At 40.5% G+C, this 17,274-nt stretch overlaps 1 protein-coding gene across 1 annotated transcript in view; it reads left to right on the top strand.

Moving 5' to 3' along the window:
- The window catches only part of SNX25 (sorting nexin 25), an 84,857-nt gene that overhangs the window by 6,581 nt on the left and 61,002 nt on the right, over positions 1 to 17,274 (top strand). Inside the window, exons 2-3 of the mRNA XM_084266907.1 lie at positions 5,738 to 5,822; positions 15,197 to 15,413. Of these exons, the coding sequence (XP_084123033.1) occupies positions 5,801 to 5,822; positions 15,197 to 15,413 (239 nt within the window). The 5' untranslated portion in view covers positions 5,738 to 5,800. The remainder of the gene's footprint in view (positions 1 to 5,737; positions 5,823 to 15,196; positions 15,414 to 17,274) is intronic.

Genomic DNA, 17,274 nt, shown 5'->3' on the forward strand with positions numbered 1-17,274 from the left:
CAAGACAGGGAGTTTCCCTGATCATGAAGCTGAGACCCTGCAGCTCGTACATGAGTCTGTGCCATTCTTCTGTCAGGCCAGCAATCCAGTTTGTCTAACACGTGGCTCTTTTGGCCTTGAAGTACAGGCCATAGGTTCTTGTTGGTTTTTAACACGGAAGGAGAGCATTGTGTGTACCCTGAGAACTCATGTAAGCCTTTATTTTTATGGTAATATTCAAGATGCCAGCAGAGAATAAAGCTGCATTTCTTGTGAAGCAGAAATTTGAACACTATCAGCAAGTATTTGTTAGGTGTACCGGTGAGAACAAAAGTATTACCTGAGGAAAGTTCAATTTTCATACTCCTATCTGTATAGAATGTGAAATGTCAAGTGAAGGAAGTTCTGCCCTGATGATAAAGTTTTTCTTCTGTTAGAGCTTTATCATTTTTGAACATGGTACGTTTAAGATAGAGGATGCCCGGATAATAAACACACTTTACATGTTTTGTGTTCCACTGTCTTAGTGGAAATGAGATATGCTGATATTATAAAATGGTTACTGAGATAATGATGCTTAACATAATAGCATTAACGTGCTTTAAGTATGTTGATTTTTTAATTGGTAGTTATGGTATCCCTTAATATATGGAGATTAATACTTAGTGACACATATATCCTTGCTTTGTAATCTGAAACAGAACTGTAGGTATTAATTAAAAATACTAGCTCTGAGCAGAAGATTTATTTTTGCCTCAGAAGTTAAAGTAATGTTTTTCTACACTAAGAAAACATCTATCAGCTCAGTTAAAGCTGAATGTATGGAGAGTGCAACCGAGTATTGCTCGAAGCTGTGACACTGGTATCATCAGAGTCCAGTCTGGGAGCAGCAGTGGGTGGAGTGAGTAGCTGGGAGTGACTGGGTAGTTCTTAGATGCTGAATGAGATGCAGTCTTTGCCTTTTCAGCAGCTCATGCACGATGCCCATTTATATTAGAGCTGGCCTGTGCTCTGCTTTTGTTGTAGTTACGTTAATGTCACAGAAGCAATGGTTAATTTTTCTCTGCTTCTGGCTTTATTCTGTGGCAGAGTCCAGCCTGTGAGTGACGTGCCTGTAGCATGTGCCTGGCTTTCTGCTCTTAGGTTTTAAGAATTGCATTCGATGTCTGAGTGTTGTGGATGGATGTCTTGATAGTGGGAAGCACTCCTGTGTTCTCTGCACTTTGCCATATATCCAGTGTTGTTGAAACACTTTCTCAATTCTTTATTACTTGACGTTTATCATTTTCTTCAAGACTAATTTTAAATTACTTAAGTTGTTTAAACCAATAAATGACACAAACTTAATTTTTGCATCTGGAGGAGATAGAACCTGAGAGAAATTTCAGGCTCAGTGTCAGCTTTTATTTCCCTTGGGCCTTTCAGACTGTTGTCTGCATCTTAAATCATTCTCAAAAGTATCAAACAATGAGTATTATTCAGAAGTCTCCAGCAAATACACACATCCTTTTTTTTTTTTTTTTAAGCCTGTAAACAAAGTCAGAATGGGGGAAAACTTGAACTGTTCCAGGAAACAGGCCTCCCTGTTTGTTAGCAACCTCATTCTTTGCATGTGCCTTCCAGCTGTGCTCCACCCTTGCTCTTTAAAGACAGTTTGTTCAGCCTTATTTAAGTTCTGCCTGGTTTCTGCCATATTTCAACAATAAACTTGGGGGAGTGAAGACTGATTTTTATTTTTTTTTAAATTTTTGGCTGTGATAATGCAGGGTCAGGACTAATGGGAACATACCAGGTTTTTTTAATCAGTATAAAAGAGTTATCTAAGCTAAAGTTTTGACTGTCTTAAATCCCTTTATGAACATCTTTGGCTCAGGGTTATGCCAACTGTGTCATGAAATATGGCACCGTTTTCCTTCAGATGAGCGACATGAAGAGAAACCTGAAAACATTCAAGTCTGGGCTTTCTAGCTGAACCTGTTCTCTGCATATGCCCTCCATCTGACTTGAGGCAGGGGTGAGAAGCAAAATCTTCCAGTGAAACCTGCTGGATTTTTCACTCTCTCAGCTGTTAGAGTTGAGTTTGGACTGAATTTTTTTGAAATCCTTGTTGTCACAGTTGCTGGTACACCTACATTACTGGGTTGTTACTGTTGGGTTTAAGGTGTTTGCTGCCATGTGTCATTTAACTCAAGGATACCTGCTTATTTATTTAATTATTGTCACAGAAACAGAATTTCTTAAAAGCAAATCTATGCAAGCTCATAAGACTGGGAGGGAAAAGGAGTTTGATGGGATGTTTTAGAGAAGGCAGCTTAAGATCTGATTATCAGTTACTACCTTAAATTCACAGCTCTCTGAAGGATCATCAAGAATCACACAATAGTTCAGGTTGGGAGGAATGTCTGGAGGGCATTTCTGCCTTCTGCTCAGAGTGGGTCCAGTATGTGAGTTTGCTTAGAGCATTCTACTGCTGAATTTTGAATATCTCCAAGGATGGAGACTCCACTGCCTCTCAGTACCCCAATCTGGTGTTTGACTAGCATCATAATTAAAATAGTTTTGCCTTGTAAGTGGTGGAAATTGCCTGTGTTGCAACCTTGCTTATGGTCCTGTGCATCTGCAAGATGACTCTGTCTCTCTCTTCCCTCTTGTTCCATAGTTGGAGATGGCAATAAGTTTTCCCCTGAACTGTTATTTTTTCTGAAGCCTGAACTAACCCAACCAACATGACTCCACTTAAACATTTCTATGTAGTCAAATGTTGGATTTTCATCTGTTCATGAAAAATTGCTTTATAACAAAGTTGAAACCTTGCTTTTAGGCAAGGTTTGCTTCCTCCTCTGTGCTTCTCTCAGACTGTTCATGGTAGTGTATGCCATACCTGTATGAATATGGAAAATTTATCAGAAAACCCCAAGTACTCTGCATTTCCTTTGCCCTTCAGTGGTTGCGGTCGTGCAGCAGCAAAATCACCATGGCTAGTGGAGGTATTCACTTCTTTTAAATTCTTTCTGATCATTTATCTTACTTGAACTTCTCCATGCTAAACATCAGTGTGACTTTATTTTTTTCCAGTTTAAATGAAAAGCTGGTGCCTTTTAGAAGTACGAATCGTAGAGGACACTCTCAATCTGATATATTCTTGCAAGCTGAAACGTTTACATCTTGATATTTAAGAGGCAGCATTTCACTGAGGCAGTAGCAATCTGCCTTATTCTTAACAAGAGTATTCAAGACTGCAACATGAAAGGATCAGTTGCTGCTTTGTGGAATTGTGTGGATTGAATCGTGGTGTGATGATGCAGAGCAAGCTGTCGTGGGTCCCCTCTGAAGGCTGCTTGGTTTTGTTCCCTTTGCTGTAAGAAGCCTTGAACTGAGGCAGGTAGGGTGGCAAAAGCAAGAATTCAGCATTTCTAATTTTCTTCTCAGTTTAAGCTAGTTTTAAAAGGAGTAATTTGGCTTACTGATGCTTTAGGCTGTAAGAAAACCACTTCTTGTAGCCTATGTACAAATGGGAAGTGCTGATATGCCTAAATTAAGGGCTTGAGTTTACTGACCTCTCTGCAGGTGTGACTCGGTTTAGCAGGATGATTATTCTTGTGGAGTACCCAAGCTAGTGTGAGTATTAAGGAAGATGGAGTATGCTGAGCATAGAGCTTCAGTCGGGGCACTTGTGGCCTTTTGTTGAGGAGCTCTTTCTTCACAGAAGGGCCTGAGTGGCTTTGCTCAATAGGACTTTCTGACTCCCTTCCCCCTCCCCAAATGTATTTGAGCTGTTTAATGGCCCTGTGAGTGTGTCTCTCTGCTTTTTAAATTGGAGTGGTTATGAATCATCTGATTTCCTGCTGCAAATAAAGCAGAAGAATCCTGAAGTAATTGTGTGACTAGCATTAACACAGCTTTGTGTGGAGGAAGCACAGCAATGCTAGCAGGCAGAGGTGATGTATTGGAGCCTTAACAAGGATTGTTGTTAGGTTCTTCCAAACAGCAAAAAATACTTCCTGGAGCTGCTGAGGTGGGTATGGCTGCTCAGATAACAGGGAGCTGTGAAAATCTGTAGTGGTTCACTAATGAGATGATAACTCAGAACTCCTTAACTCTAGTTTTGCTAGTAAGAGGGGCTGCAAATGGAGGCAAACACGCTACAGTCTTGCTGTTCTTGCCATTGGTAGTGTGGTCAAGGGGGGAAGGAAGTGACTGGAAGACCACAGCCATGGTCTCGTAGTAGCAACTGGAAGAACTCACTAGGGAGTATTGCTGCACTCTCCCAAATTAACAGTGGGTGGAAGGAGGGCACTTAAGGCCTGGAAAGCGTTGGTGGCAGTACTGTGTGTTCAAGGTGAGCGAGTCTGAAGGGCTTTATTTGCTGTTAGAGTAGTGCTTAGACTGCTTCACCTGTGTCCCATTAGATACCCTTTATGCTGGGCTGGATGTGAACCTATCTGCAGTGGAAGGAAAACACATTATAGCAAAATTCTCCAAGAATTAGCCTGCAAATAGGCTGAAATGATGGCATACTAGCTTTAAAAACCTGAAACGGTGTTTTTACTTAAATTTTACACTGCTTAGTATTCTCTGCTTGGTGAATGTTGGAGGGGTTGGGTTGTTTCTGAAGTGTTGTGTCCCATCAAGGTGAGCGAAGTAAGCTGAGTGGCAGTGATTTGATGTATTTCTGGTTGATGTATTTCTGGTACACTCCTGTCTATGTGAGGACAGCACAAATTGCTGCTTTTTGACTGCACCCTGAAAAATGTTTCTCCAATGCCCACCTGACTGGATGCTGTGAGAGATAATACTCCAATCCAGACAACTGTTTGTGTAGTACAGCAGCTTAAAATGCAGCAGCCAGAAGTGTCTTTGAAGGAGGAAGCCCAAAAGAATGTGAACAAGATAACTGTAGGTGGCCTAAAGACTGAGAGGGTTGGGCTGTTCAGCCTGGAGAAGAGAAAGCTTTGGGGAGACCTTATTCCAGCCTTCCAGTGCCTGAAGGAGGGAGGGTGGTGTGTCTACAAGAAAGGTGAGGTTGAACCGTTTCCAAGGCCATGTAATGGGCTGAAGATGAAAGAGGGTAGATTTACATTAGATTAAAAGAAAAAGATTTGTCCCTGTAAGGGTCTTACCCCTGAGACCGTGGCACAGGGTGCCCAGAGGAGCTCTGGCTGCCCCTGGATCCTGGCAGGGTTCAAGGCCAGGTTGGATGGGGCTTTGAGCACCCTGGGCTGGTGGAGGGTGTCCCTGCCCATGGCAGGGGGTTGGAGCTAGAAGGGCTTTGAAGTCCCTTCCAACCCAAACCATTCTGTGATCATTAACTTTTCTTTTAAAAGTGGTTTATGAAGCTAAATGAAGTCCATCCTGACAGTAGGCTGTAAAGTAGGCTGGTACATTTACTATTGATGTATCTTTTGGGAGATCTTAAAGCTGTGAAAGTTCTGAAGAGTTCCAGTTGTTAAATGCATGTCATATTACCTGTGTGTTGAATTGCAGATGAATACAGCTCCCTTTTCCCAGAAACCCAACAACCTTGAGATAATTTGGCACTTTGTACAGTCTGTGATATGCAGCAAGGAGTATATCATGTTTAATAACAATGTTTAATAACCTTACAGACAGTTGTCTCTCCTTAATTTTAACCATATGGGCTGACTATTTCTATAAAGACCAAGTGATACAGTGATGTCACCTTGAATTCCAGTTTATTTCTTGTGTAATTTCCTGTTTATTCCTGTCTCTTATGATGAATGTTCTCTTTGAATTTCAGAGTAATTGGTGTGGAAGCTCCCATGATTCAGTCCAATCAAGGAGAGTGGTCATTTCTCACAACATGGATAAAGCACTAAAAGAAGGTGGGTCTTAACTTGAACCAAGTCATTACACTCTGAATGTCTCTTGTCCTCTTAGCAAACCATGACTGTACAGTTTTCCAGGGTTTTAGAATATGTCCCATGTTTCTTTCTTGATTAAAAAATAGAAGGGCAAGGTCTTGGTCTTCCCAAGAGGTCTGCTGCAGCTATATGATGGTGGGGTTTTTTTTCTTTCTTTCAATTTAACTGATATCTTACCATTTTAGTGGCTTTTTTAAAACAGAAATATGTTACAGTCCTTAAAACTTATGCACAAAACAGAAGGGTGCCATTTAAAAGATAACTTCATTGGGTTTTCCTGAACTGAAAAATCCTGTAGACTCCTGCAAACAGTCCTCCCACTTAGTGAAATTCTTGCTATGAAAACAGAATCTAAAATCAACATTTATATTTCTGGCTGATGCACTCTGAAATCTCTGGATCACCAGAACAATCCCTGGGCTTTGGATTGTAAAATGTGAACTATGATTATATGGATTTGAAATGTCTTGTTTACAGTTCTTTAAAATAAAGAACTACTATTTCTGCACACAGTTTCAGATCTGACTTCTGGTAGTACAAAACACTGTAGAACTCAGGATAGTATCAGTGTTAGAAGCAAAAGCTTTTTTATTTGTTACTTCAGAGGCTAAGCTAGATTGGAACATAAAGGCAATAAAGTTAGCTTATGACTTAAAAGAAAAGATATACAGCTTTGTGTCTTGTAGCTTTTAAAAAGTATTTATAAAATTTGATGTCATTTTAGTCTTTTGTGAACATTTTATCTCACTTTCAATATTTTTTTCTTTTTCAGCAGTTTTTGTGGGTTTTTTGGTATCTTTTTTCACATCTGGAGAGAGTATATTTTAAAATACAATAGCTGCTTTAAGCAGGCTGGGTGTTCTATGAAAACTTCTTGGGATATGTTACCTTTTTAAAGTTATTTTTATGAATAGCTGTTAGTAGTTCATGTGGCTAAAATAGAAAATTAGAACACTAACTACTCTGTTGTGTTTCTGTGAAGGTGAATTATTATATCATCATTTGGTTTTAGGCAGGAGTTTCATCTGGAATCAGTCAGATTATAGGATTCCTGATGATCTGAAGAGGATAGTAGAGTCTAAACATTACATGTATGAAACCAGCACAGACAAGATATTTGCTGTAGACTCTCACATCCCTATGTTACATTTGGGATAACCCGCCTTGGTATTTGAAATGAAGCTTTGAAATGATCAGCATAGAATTGAAAGTAGTGGGGTTATTTGGAGATAAACAACAATATTCAGCCAAGAAGGCCAACAGGTCTAGGGAGGTAATTGTGCCCCATTGCTGAGGCCACACCTTGAGTACTGTGTTCAGTTCTGGGCTCCCCACCATAAAAAGGACATTGAGGTCCTTGAGCAAGTGCAGAGAAGAGCAACCAGGCTGGGGAAGGGGCTGGAGGGCAAATCATGTGAGGAACGGCTGAGGGGGCTGGGGGTGTTCAGCCTGGAGAAGAGGAGGCTGAGGGGAGACCTTCTCACCACCTACAACTACCTGAAAAGGGAGGTTGTAGAGGGTGGGCGATGGTCTCTTCAGCCAGGTGACAGGAGATGGGACAAGGGGAAATGGCATGAAGCTGTGCCAGGGCAGGTTTAGATTGGATATTAGAAAACAATTTTTTACTGAAAGAGTTGTGAGGGCCTGCAACAGGCTGCCTAGGGAGGGGGTTGAGTCACCATCCCTGGATGTGTTCAAAAAAAGGGTAGATGAGATGCTCAGGGATATGGTTTAGCATAGGATGGGAATGGTTGGACTTCATGAACTTCAAAGGTCTCTTCCAACCTTGTGATTCTGTGATATTGTGGAATACTGGGGGAAAGAGTTATGTTTTGCTTTCCTCCTGTTACATGCCCTTAGGAGTAAGTCAGGTGACTGTGAATTTATGGGAACTGTCTTCATCTGAGGTATTTAGCCAGCAGATGCACGAGTCTGTCCTTACTCAGTGAGGCTGAAAGCAAGTTACTGATATTTGTCATTCATTTTTCAGAGTTGAGGACTTTTCTGTTGTGACAGCTCACTTGACTTTCTGATACTTCTTTTCAGAGAAGCTTCTCCATTCTCACACTGATTTTGGAGAGAAATTTGTCAGCTGTGGTTCTGTTTCTTCCAGGCCTCAGTGATGAAGCCAGCTTCTCCTCTGCTGCAGTTTGACAAAGATGAAGCTGTACTTCCACTCTAGCTCACGTAGGCTTAAGGAAGCTTTTTGATGTTGGATGGTGTCCACATTAACTTAAATTTGAGATACTGAATGAATCCCAAAAGAAATATTTTATTTTTTCATTGGAGTAGAATTATCAGTCTGTCTGAAAATAGACAGGACATGTTCCTTGCCCTCTGACAGTTCCAAAATGAGTAGCTGTCTTGATGGGAGCTTTTTTACAAGTTCATAGTTAAATAAAACTTTATATATTAAAAATACTGCCTGCTTTTCTGCTTCCAGTCATACACTGATGACGATTATAGTATTTATAGATCCCAGGAATTTTTGCCATCTTCTTGCTGTCTAGATGTAACATGCTTTTCAACAAAATGCTTTAAAAAGCCTTGTTCATTTTCTTAGGAGACTTTCCAGTTCTTCTGAGATTTTAATTTTGATTCCAGTTCAGACTCCTATTGCCACTTCAGGTTTTGAGTAGATGTCAGATTATCACAGTTGATGGGGTTTTGCAGTGTGTTTTCAATCAGATTTTACTTCTCTTTATATTACCTTACAGATGCAAGGGTGACGTTTGAGGAGGAGTCAGCATATCTAATTTCAAAGGTTGTGGTAATGAAGAGCCAGCCCTTTGGTTAATGCTGACTTCTTCACCTGTTCTTCATCTGTGTAATTAAATTTGCCTAGGATTTACTGTTAGTTGCTAACTATCTTGCACCCTCAGGTACTGACTGTTACTCAGTCATGCTGTGCTTTTGCCAGTCTGTGTGCCCTTTTCTCTCTGGGTTTAGAATGGCTCTCCTGACGTTCTGTGGTGTGTCTTGCTTGACAAGCTATCGTTTGCTTTGCTGCATTTTTTCCTCATGTTCTCATCACTGTCTGTTAGTGTAACTGGAAGGATAGATATCTGTGGTCATCCTTAGTTTTAACTGAAGGGGTCCTGCATGCTTCCATTTCAAACTTCTGGCTTATTTCAGTAAGCTTAAAAGCATTAAGGTGCTTAGATAGTTTTCTTGTGATGGTCATTGGCTGATAATAGTTGGCAATACCTTGGATAGATTCTTGCCTTGCCAAAGCCAGTGTAAACTAGTTCTTGGGAATTGTCTTTCTACAATGTTAGCCACTAAGTTCCACAAAGAAGGAAATTTTGTGTTAGTTTACAATTCAGTTCTCAACTTCTTTTGTATCTCCGACTGGCAACAGAATAGTGTGAAAGGATGGTGCTTCATAGTGCTGTTTCCTTGGTAATCATAGCATATGACTGCAGATACAAGGTGAGGGAAAGCTGTGAATTAGCCCTGCTATTGTGTGGTGTGTTTTATGAAATCTAAGTACTCAAAGTCAGAACAAGTGTAAGATTATGAAAAGATTTTCCTCACTGAATGTGGTAGAAAGAGAAGGCTTTTTTAGTCCCTCTTTCAGCTGGCAGTACTTGAGTGACTAACACTGAAGTCTGTTTTGTTTTGTTTTTAAAGTATATTTCATGCTTTTTCTTGATATATTGATTTGATTCTTGCTTGCCATCCATTTATCTTATGCAAAGAAAAGATGACCCACTTTTACAAATATCGAAAGGCGAAAAATGCTTCATGTTGCTCACCTGGTGACTCCTTATTATATGGTATTTTAGGAACATGTCTCTTAAGACAGACTGCTCTGTCAGACTCTTGCTGCTGTTGTGCAATGTACTCTTTGGGCTGAGGGCAGTAGCTGTAGATCAGTTTATCTGCCATGGGTATAGCTAGTCTCCCAGGAACAGAATTTGATATTCCATTTTTTATTGCCCAATATCCTGTGGTCTTTTTTGTTACTCTTTGCTGTACGTCTTTGGCTCTACTGCTTTAGTAGTGCCAGAAAAATTGGGCTCCATATGACTTGTGCCCTTTACTGGATCATTTATGAGTAAGTAAAACAGCACAAGCTATAGCACAAATCCCTGCACAACTCCACCGGTGAAATTCGTCTGCTGTGAAAGCTGGCTATGTATTCATACCCTGTGGCTCTTAGCTCTTAAAATACTTCATGCTGGAGATCTGTCTCTTCTTTCCTAGTGGCTTATCTTCCTTCAACTCTATGTTGAGGTGACCTTGTGGGAAATATTTTGGGAATTTAATTACATTGTACCCAAGGATCAGATCTTGCCTGTCTGTTCTTGTTGAACCCTTAGAACAAGTCTGTGAAGGATGTAAGGCAAGACTTCCATTTACAGGAGAAGTTTTTTCCCCTGGTCTGTCTCATTTCCCAACTTAAGATGCACATGTTGACATTTAGGAAAAATAAAGAATTGCAGTGGCTTCTGCCACTCTCTTTGAAAAGCTTTATTCTTTTTTTCACAGCTCTCAAAAAAATTAGTTGTTTGGGTCCAAAATATGAGCAAGACTTAATTTGAATTCATGTTCTCTCTGCTACTGGGACTCAAACTCTTGGAGCTCAGAACTCTTGTCAAAGGGTACATGGGCAAAATTGTTCAAAGAGAAATTTGTCTTTTTATGTTAATATATCTCCTTACTCTTTGTAACACACTTTCTGTATTGTTTATATATTTGGAAATTTCCATGTTCTTTCTGCACATTCGTAATAATTATTAAACAAGCAAATGGCAAGAAAATGTAATAAAAATAAACCAAACAATGTGGAATAGGAAACTCCCAGGGTGTGATTCCCCTTGCATGGGTGCTGTCCAGCACAACGATAACATCGAGTCTATTACATGTATCAGTTTTCTAGGGTTTGAAAAATGTTGTAAAATATAAGTAAGCCAACAAATGCCAGTGCTTATTCCAAGCAGAAACTTTTATACTGAGAACTAAAATCATTATTGCTAGTGACTAGGGCAGGTTCCCAGTCACCAAAGTCTGAGCATTTACACAACGCTTTGCCAGCCTTTAGCACTGTGGTCTAAATAAAGATTTAGTGGGGATACCTCATCATCTTTAATTTATATCATATAGCTAAAACATTTAAAAAAAAATAATTCTGGAATGCAGTAGGTGAATAATGGTCTTTATCTCTTTCAATTTAATAATTAATGTCTTGGAAAAGAGAGATTTGCAAAATTGGAGTATTTATTAGTAATTTTTAGGGAGCTCAATATAGGGGCTGTAATATTTAGTTAGATTTTGTAAGGATGAAGAGAAGGCACTTTATTTTTTTAAAGCTGAATTGGCTTTTGGCAGGGGGGAAAAAAGCAATATCTATAACAAATATCCAAGCATTTAACATTTACCTCTGTGGAACGGTTCTTTGCCAGGTACTTAGTGATGGTTACAGCCCGGCATCTTCTTAAATTACACTTTTATTGAAAGTCTTTTTCTTTGAGTATGGCTTACGATAAGCACATCATGCATGTTAAATCTGGTCTTGTAATCGCGTGGCGTTAGAACGACGCTCCTTGGCTGTTTGGTGGTGCTTTCCTGATCCAGGTTCTTCCTCAGTTCGTACTAATCTTGCCTTTCTATCTTACAGATTGTGACGCTCTTGCTGTTGTAGAGTAACTCAAGCCGGTGTTGTTGTAGCTGTATCTTCTCTGCTCTTGTTCATAAAGTCACAGGAGAGTTTTGGATTCGACTGTAACTTAGTGTAATGGTCTATCCAGTGCTTTCAGGAAAGGATATTTACTTCTTGTTTGAGACTTGGAAGTCTGGCTGCATTTGCATAGGAAGAACATTTCTGGTCTGGTTTTAGTGATGACTTGAGAAAATGGGTAGGCATTTAATCCTTGTTATTCAGATTTCTGTTACTTTTCTTAACGTTGAATGAAACTATCTAATGTGAAGCTCTGCAAATTGCAGATGAGAAGCCAGTCTGACCCACTGGCTCTCGTGGTGCTGCATAATGTCTGAATGAATGAATGTGGAAGAAGGGATCACAGTTACTGTAGACCTGCATGAGGTTAGGAATGAAGGAAGGGTCTTAGACCTGTGTCCTCACTGACCTCTGCACAGGCTTCTGCTGCTCTACTCCCAGCACTCTCTTAGCTCGCAGTCTTTAAAGAGCAAAATTGGAGAGGCTTCACTTCATGCTCATGCAGGAATGACTTTTAATCAGCTTGTAACAACAGGGAACTTGGATCTGCTGAACTATTTTAGAAAACCCAGTAGAAATTTGTACAGTTTTGCACCGTACTCATTGCTGTCACTGCATCTAATTCCATCAGAAGTCATCTGTTTCATGTTTGTAGCAGCTGAGTAAGGTGTTTTCCAGAAAGGGTGTTCTGCTTTGCTTCTCATTCCATGCACAGGGACCAGTTGTTTTCAGGGATTTAGAGAATGTGCAGTGTAAAGTTAATGAGAGTAGATTAGTGAGCAGGTTTCTCCTCTGAAAGCAGTAAACTGCACTCTCTAAAATTCCTGTGTTTCTTTAGAGCCGAAAGAGGCACCAGCTGCATCAATAGGCCTGAAACTGAAGCAGCAACAGTGCATCATGGCCAGGATGACACATAGGGATGAGGCAGTGCCTTCTGCAGCACAAGCTGCTGTTAATGTCTCTGGCTGGTGTACTCTTTAAATTATTTTTTTAAAAAACAAAGTTCTAAAAGCTGTCTCTGGAATTAGAGGGTAGTGAGGGCAGGCAGCTGGGATCCCTGTCTAGGGAAGGGGCCATGGACAAGGCGATGGGGAAAAAGACACAAGCCCTCAGCCTCTGGAGGTGAATTCTGGCTGGCATGAGGCAGAGGTGTCCCTTCAATGAAGATGTGTGTTGTTGAGGCAGGTGGAACACCAGAGAGACAGATGGACCATAGACTAAGGGAATGATACCTGCTCTTCTGTAGCTGTGTATCTCAAGGGGAAGTGATGGTGGTTAATTGGAAAGTGTAGGATCTGGGCATGACATAGATGGTAGAGAATAAGGAATGGATAATGTCCTGGTTTTTAGCTGGGATATAAGAAGCTGGGAGGGAACACAGCCAGGGCAGGTGACCAAAACAGGCCAAAGGAATCTTTGATACCATATGACATCATGCTCAGTATGATGGGGGTGGGGGCAGCCAGGGAGTAGGAATTGCTGCTTGGGGACTGGGCAGTGAGCAGATTCTTCTGGGTATCACCCACTTTATAGATTTTATTATTAGTACTGTTGTTACTTTCCTCTTCCTTTGCTCTCTGTTCTCTCTCTGTTCTTATCCCAACCCATGACTTTTACCTTTTTCTTCTGATTTTCATCCCCATCCTGCTGGGGGGGGAAAGGGGGGAGACAGTTGAGAGGCCACATGATACTTAGTTGTAAAGTGTAAGCTAAGCCAGACACCATGCTATAAGAGAAATGTGATTGGAGAAAGGCCTGAGGACCTGAGGTTTAGATTATTGGGTATTAGGAAAAGCTTCTTCAGAGAGAGAGGGTTGTTAGGCATTGGAAAGGGCTGCCCGGGTGGAGCTGCCATCCCTGGAGGTGTTCAGAAGACAGGTAGATGTGGTACTTAGGCACGTGGTTTAGTGGTGGTTGGTAGGTTGGGATGATGGGTGGACTTGATGATCTAAAGGGTCCCTACCAACCAAGACAATTCAATGACTGTTGTGAAGATATACTTAAAATGTGTATTGTGGTGGCATACTTGAGATTAATAGTAACTTCAGTTTTTAAAATGCTGTTCCCAACTGCTCTTCTGTGTACTGAGGGATTATTCCTCACCTTGCTTATCAGAAGATCATTCCCTTTTATAACTGTCTTTATCACTTGGTAGTATTTGTGAGTGAGACTTTTCAATGAAACATGTTTTCTTCTGTTTTAGAAGAGTAATGAAACAGAATATGTTTCAACATTGGAAGTTGCCATCCTGTGATACGACTCTACATATTTTTTACCTCTACTGGATCAGAAAAAAGAGTCAGATCAAAAAAAAAAGAGTTTATTGATTTTTTTGTTTCCTGAATAATTATAGCTGTGAAATGACTTAGCAAAAGAAATGAGTAGCAAACAGTATGTTCAGTGAAATGATTCACTTTGATTTCCTCATAAACCTGAGGAGTTTGGGTTTTTATTATTATTATGAAGCATTTTACTATAAATTTTTATCAATTTTAACCTTTTCTTTTTGGGTGTTTTTAACAAGGTGGTGCTGGATGAGGTCTTCTGATATCTCAGCCAGACAAAAGTAATAGCATGACAACTTCAGTTCACCAGTGTGTTATTAGTTGGCTGTTGCAGTGCCAGGCAGCTTTTTATAGTTTATTGTAAAACAAACAACTGCTGGGAAAGTGAAAACACACACATAGTGGAGTCAGTTTGCACCGTGGGCTTATGCTTAATTGAGAAGTATTTTCAATATCAAAAGCTTGAAATCAGGATGTCTTGTTAAGAAGCTGCACAGACTATCAGGTGCATTGCCTGTTTTCCCCCTTATTATTCAGTTATACCTCTGGTAGGTGCAAACTGACTCTTCCTTCTACCTCAACTTTTTAACCCATTTTGTAGTAACCGCCAAACGTGGCTTGTGCTCCCTGAACACTTCCTGCTCCCTCCTAGACCCCCAGAGACATCTGTTAGTGTGAAACTTCACTAAAACTGGCAGCACGTAGATGCTGTGAAAAACAAACTTCAGAGTGGTGGAACATGGTGTTTCCATGGGACTTGAAATTCCAGTGACCTTGGTTAGTGCCTGTAGGTATGGTTTGGAATATGTCGTCATTTTTGAAGTTCAGGCTGTCACACTAATCTACTTGTTCTCTCTTATCTCTAGCTCTCCTGATCCTATAATGTACTTTCTGCAGTGTTGTTGGGTACTATATGTGGCTCTTGAAATACAAAATATCTTACCACCTCCCCTTTTAACTGTGACTTAGGAATTCAAGAGTCTGCACTCCAGGGTGAAGAAAGCTGGTTTCAGTCTGCAGCAGCCTAGACTCAGTCAGATTATATGATAGTTTGTATAACTAAACTCACTGTTGAGAGACAGGTATTAGTTTGAGGTTGTATGTAGCTAGTAACCTGACAGACAGAGCAAATCCACTTACAGGCTTTGCTTTGCAAAGTGACCTCCAGTAACCTGTTAGGTGCAGATTTCCATAACTTTGCCAACCTTACTTTCTTTGGCAAGAATTTAAAACCCAAAGAAAGAGGGTAAGAAACCTATTACCCATGTAAGTTTTGAGGAGAGGCGTGGGGGATTATGCTCTTTCTAGCTTGGTGTGCCTTCCCCTGTTGCAGTTTTTGCTATTTATTGTTTCATTTCTCTTTTCAGTGTTTGACTACAGCTATAGAGATTACATCCTGTCCTGGTATGGGCAACTCAGCAGAGATGAAGGGCAGCTGTACCAGCTGCTATCTGAAGACTTCTGGGAGATTGCCAGGCAGCTGCGACAGAGGCTGAGTCACATTGATGTAGTTAAAGTTGTCTGCAATGATGTAGTGAAAGCTTTACTCTCACACTTCTGTGACCTTAAAGGAGCCAATGCCAGGTAAAAACAAAACCTGTGTTTCACTGGAATCTTCTGCTGCTCTCTTTCCTTTCTGATGTGCTATATCCAAGTAATGAAGGCTGTAAGGCTTCTGTAGGTGACTAAGAAAGAAAACATTTCAAGCTTACTACCAGTTTTAGAGATTGAGCAGGCTTCAGGGCAGCTATAAGACCCATGGAAGGACACGCTTGTCCTCCTTTTTCTCCAAGTTTGGATTCACTGCTGTTTCCATTTCATCCTTGAATCCCTTGCTCACAGTGGGAGGTGGGCTGTGCGAGCAGTGTCTGCAAGGGAGAGGAGAGGCACTGCCAGAGCAGTCAGCAGACAGGAAGATGGTTGCTTGCCCCTTTCCCAAAATAGCACCAGGGTTAATTCCATTCAGTTTCCCATTTCTTCTAGCCACGGGAAGCAGAGCCTTGTGGTTTCTGTAGGTGGCCTGTCCTGCAGTAACAAGACTTTTCTACTGTAAGAATTGTCAGCTGGATTTTCTATCTCTGTTTAGGTTATCTAGCTAATACCACGATTTTCCTTTTCAGCAAGGCTCTCTTTGTCCTTAAAGGTCTACTGTCCACTAAATACTACAGTTACACCCAAATTGGAATTTCAAATGGAAACTCTTAGCCCATGCAGCTCCCACATCTGAATGCACAGTTTGTGTAACTGTGTGTGGAATTTGGGCTTATGTGTGTGCTGACCTGCATTTCAGTTATCTTCATTGAAATACGTGCTGATTGTTCAGATTTAGGCTATGCACTTTATACTATGAAGCTGTTTTGCATACAGTTGGATCCATGTATTTTTAACACCCCTTCAGAGAAAGGGGTCAGTGACCAGTCTGTGTGCCACCATTCACACTGCTTTTGGTTCTGGAGCAGAAGATAGGGTTAATGTGTGGTAGATGCCAGCTTTATGTAAGCTAATGTATAGGAAATAAAGACAAAAAAGAAACTAAATGGTCACTACGTTCAAGAGAAGAAGAAATTAAGGTGTATGCATATTGCAGTAGATCTTGCATTGGATTCCAGGTATTTGTTTCAGCTCTGGAATACAGTAGAAACAAATCAGGTAAAGCTTCTAAGTGTGCTTACTGATTTTTTTAAGCATTATGTTTCCACTTAATCTGTATCACAGTAAAGTATTTTCATTTGGGAAGAGTTTTATTTAAAGAATTAAAATACGATGATATTGTTGTGGTTTTTTTTAAATTGTAAAGGTTTTCCTGTTTGAAGCTTGGGACAGAGAATCTACAGTTGCAGAATTACTGATTATTATTAATGTTGGTTTTTTTATGAGCTTCCTCATCTGCTGAGAATTCTGACCACTTCTTCTAGTCTCTGTTGGATTGCTATTTCCATTATATAGAGCTAAAATGAGTTCTCTTGGGTATCTTCCAATTAACATTTACACTTTGGGAGGGTAAATTCACCTTAGTCGGTGCTGGGTAAGGCCAGCTGCATTAACATGGTAATGAAAAAAATCCTATAAAGAATCAATGTGATAACGGGTTAAAACCTGCTGAAAACCCTGAAAAATCCCACAGCTGTAACTGCAGATGTTGTATAGGTTGAAACAGGCCCTGTTGCCTGTTTTTCACATCCTGCAAGGCTGTGAATTCAACAAGGAGGAAGGTCTGATTTTAAGGTGCCTAACAGCTGATCAGTGGCATGATGCTGCATGGCACAGAATGTGAAGTACTGGTATATCTTGGTGCTGCACATCCAGACTTGCTGGAAAAGTCCAGGAACCTTTCTGGAAATTGCACAGGGCTCACCTTTTCTTGGCAGATGGAGCAGGGGTTTAAATGCTGCCTGTGAAGTGTGGCAAAGTCAGCAGAAACATGACATTGTGCTCATGTGCCGCA

Source organism: Gallinula chloropus, assembly GCF_964237585.1.
Source record: "Gallinula chloropus genome assembly, chromosome: 7".
NCBI lineage: Eukaryota > Metazoa > Chordata > Aves > Gruiformes > Rallidae > Gallinula > Gallinula chloropus.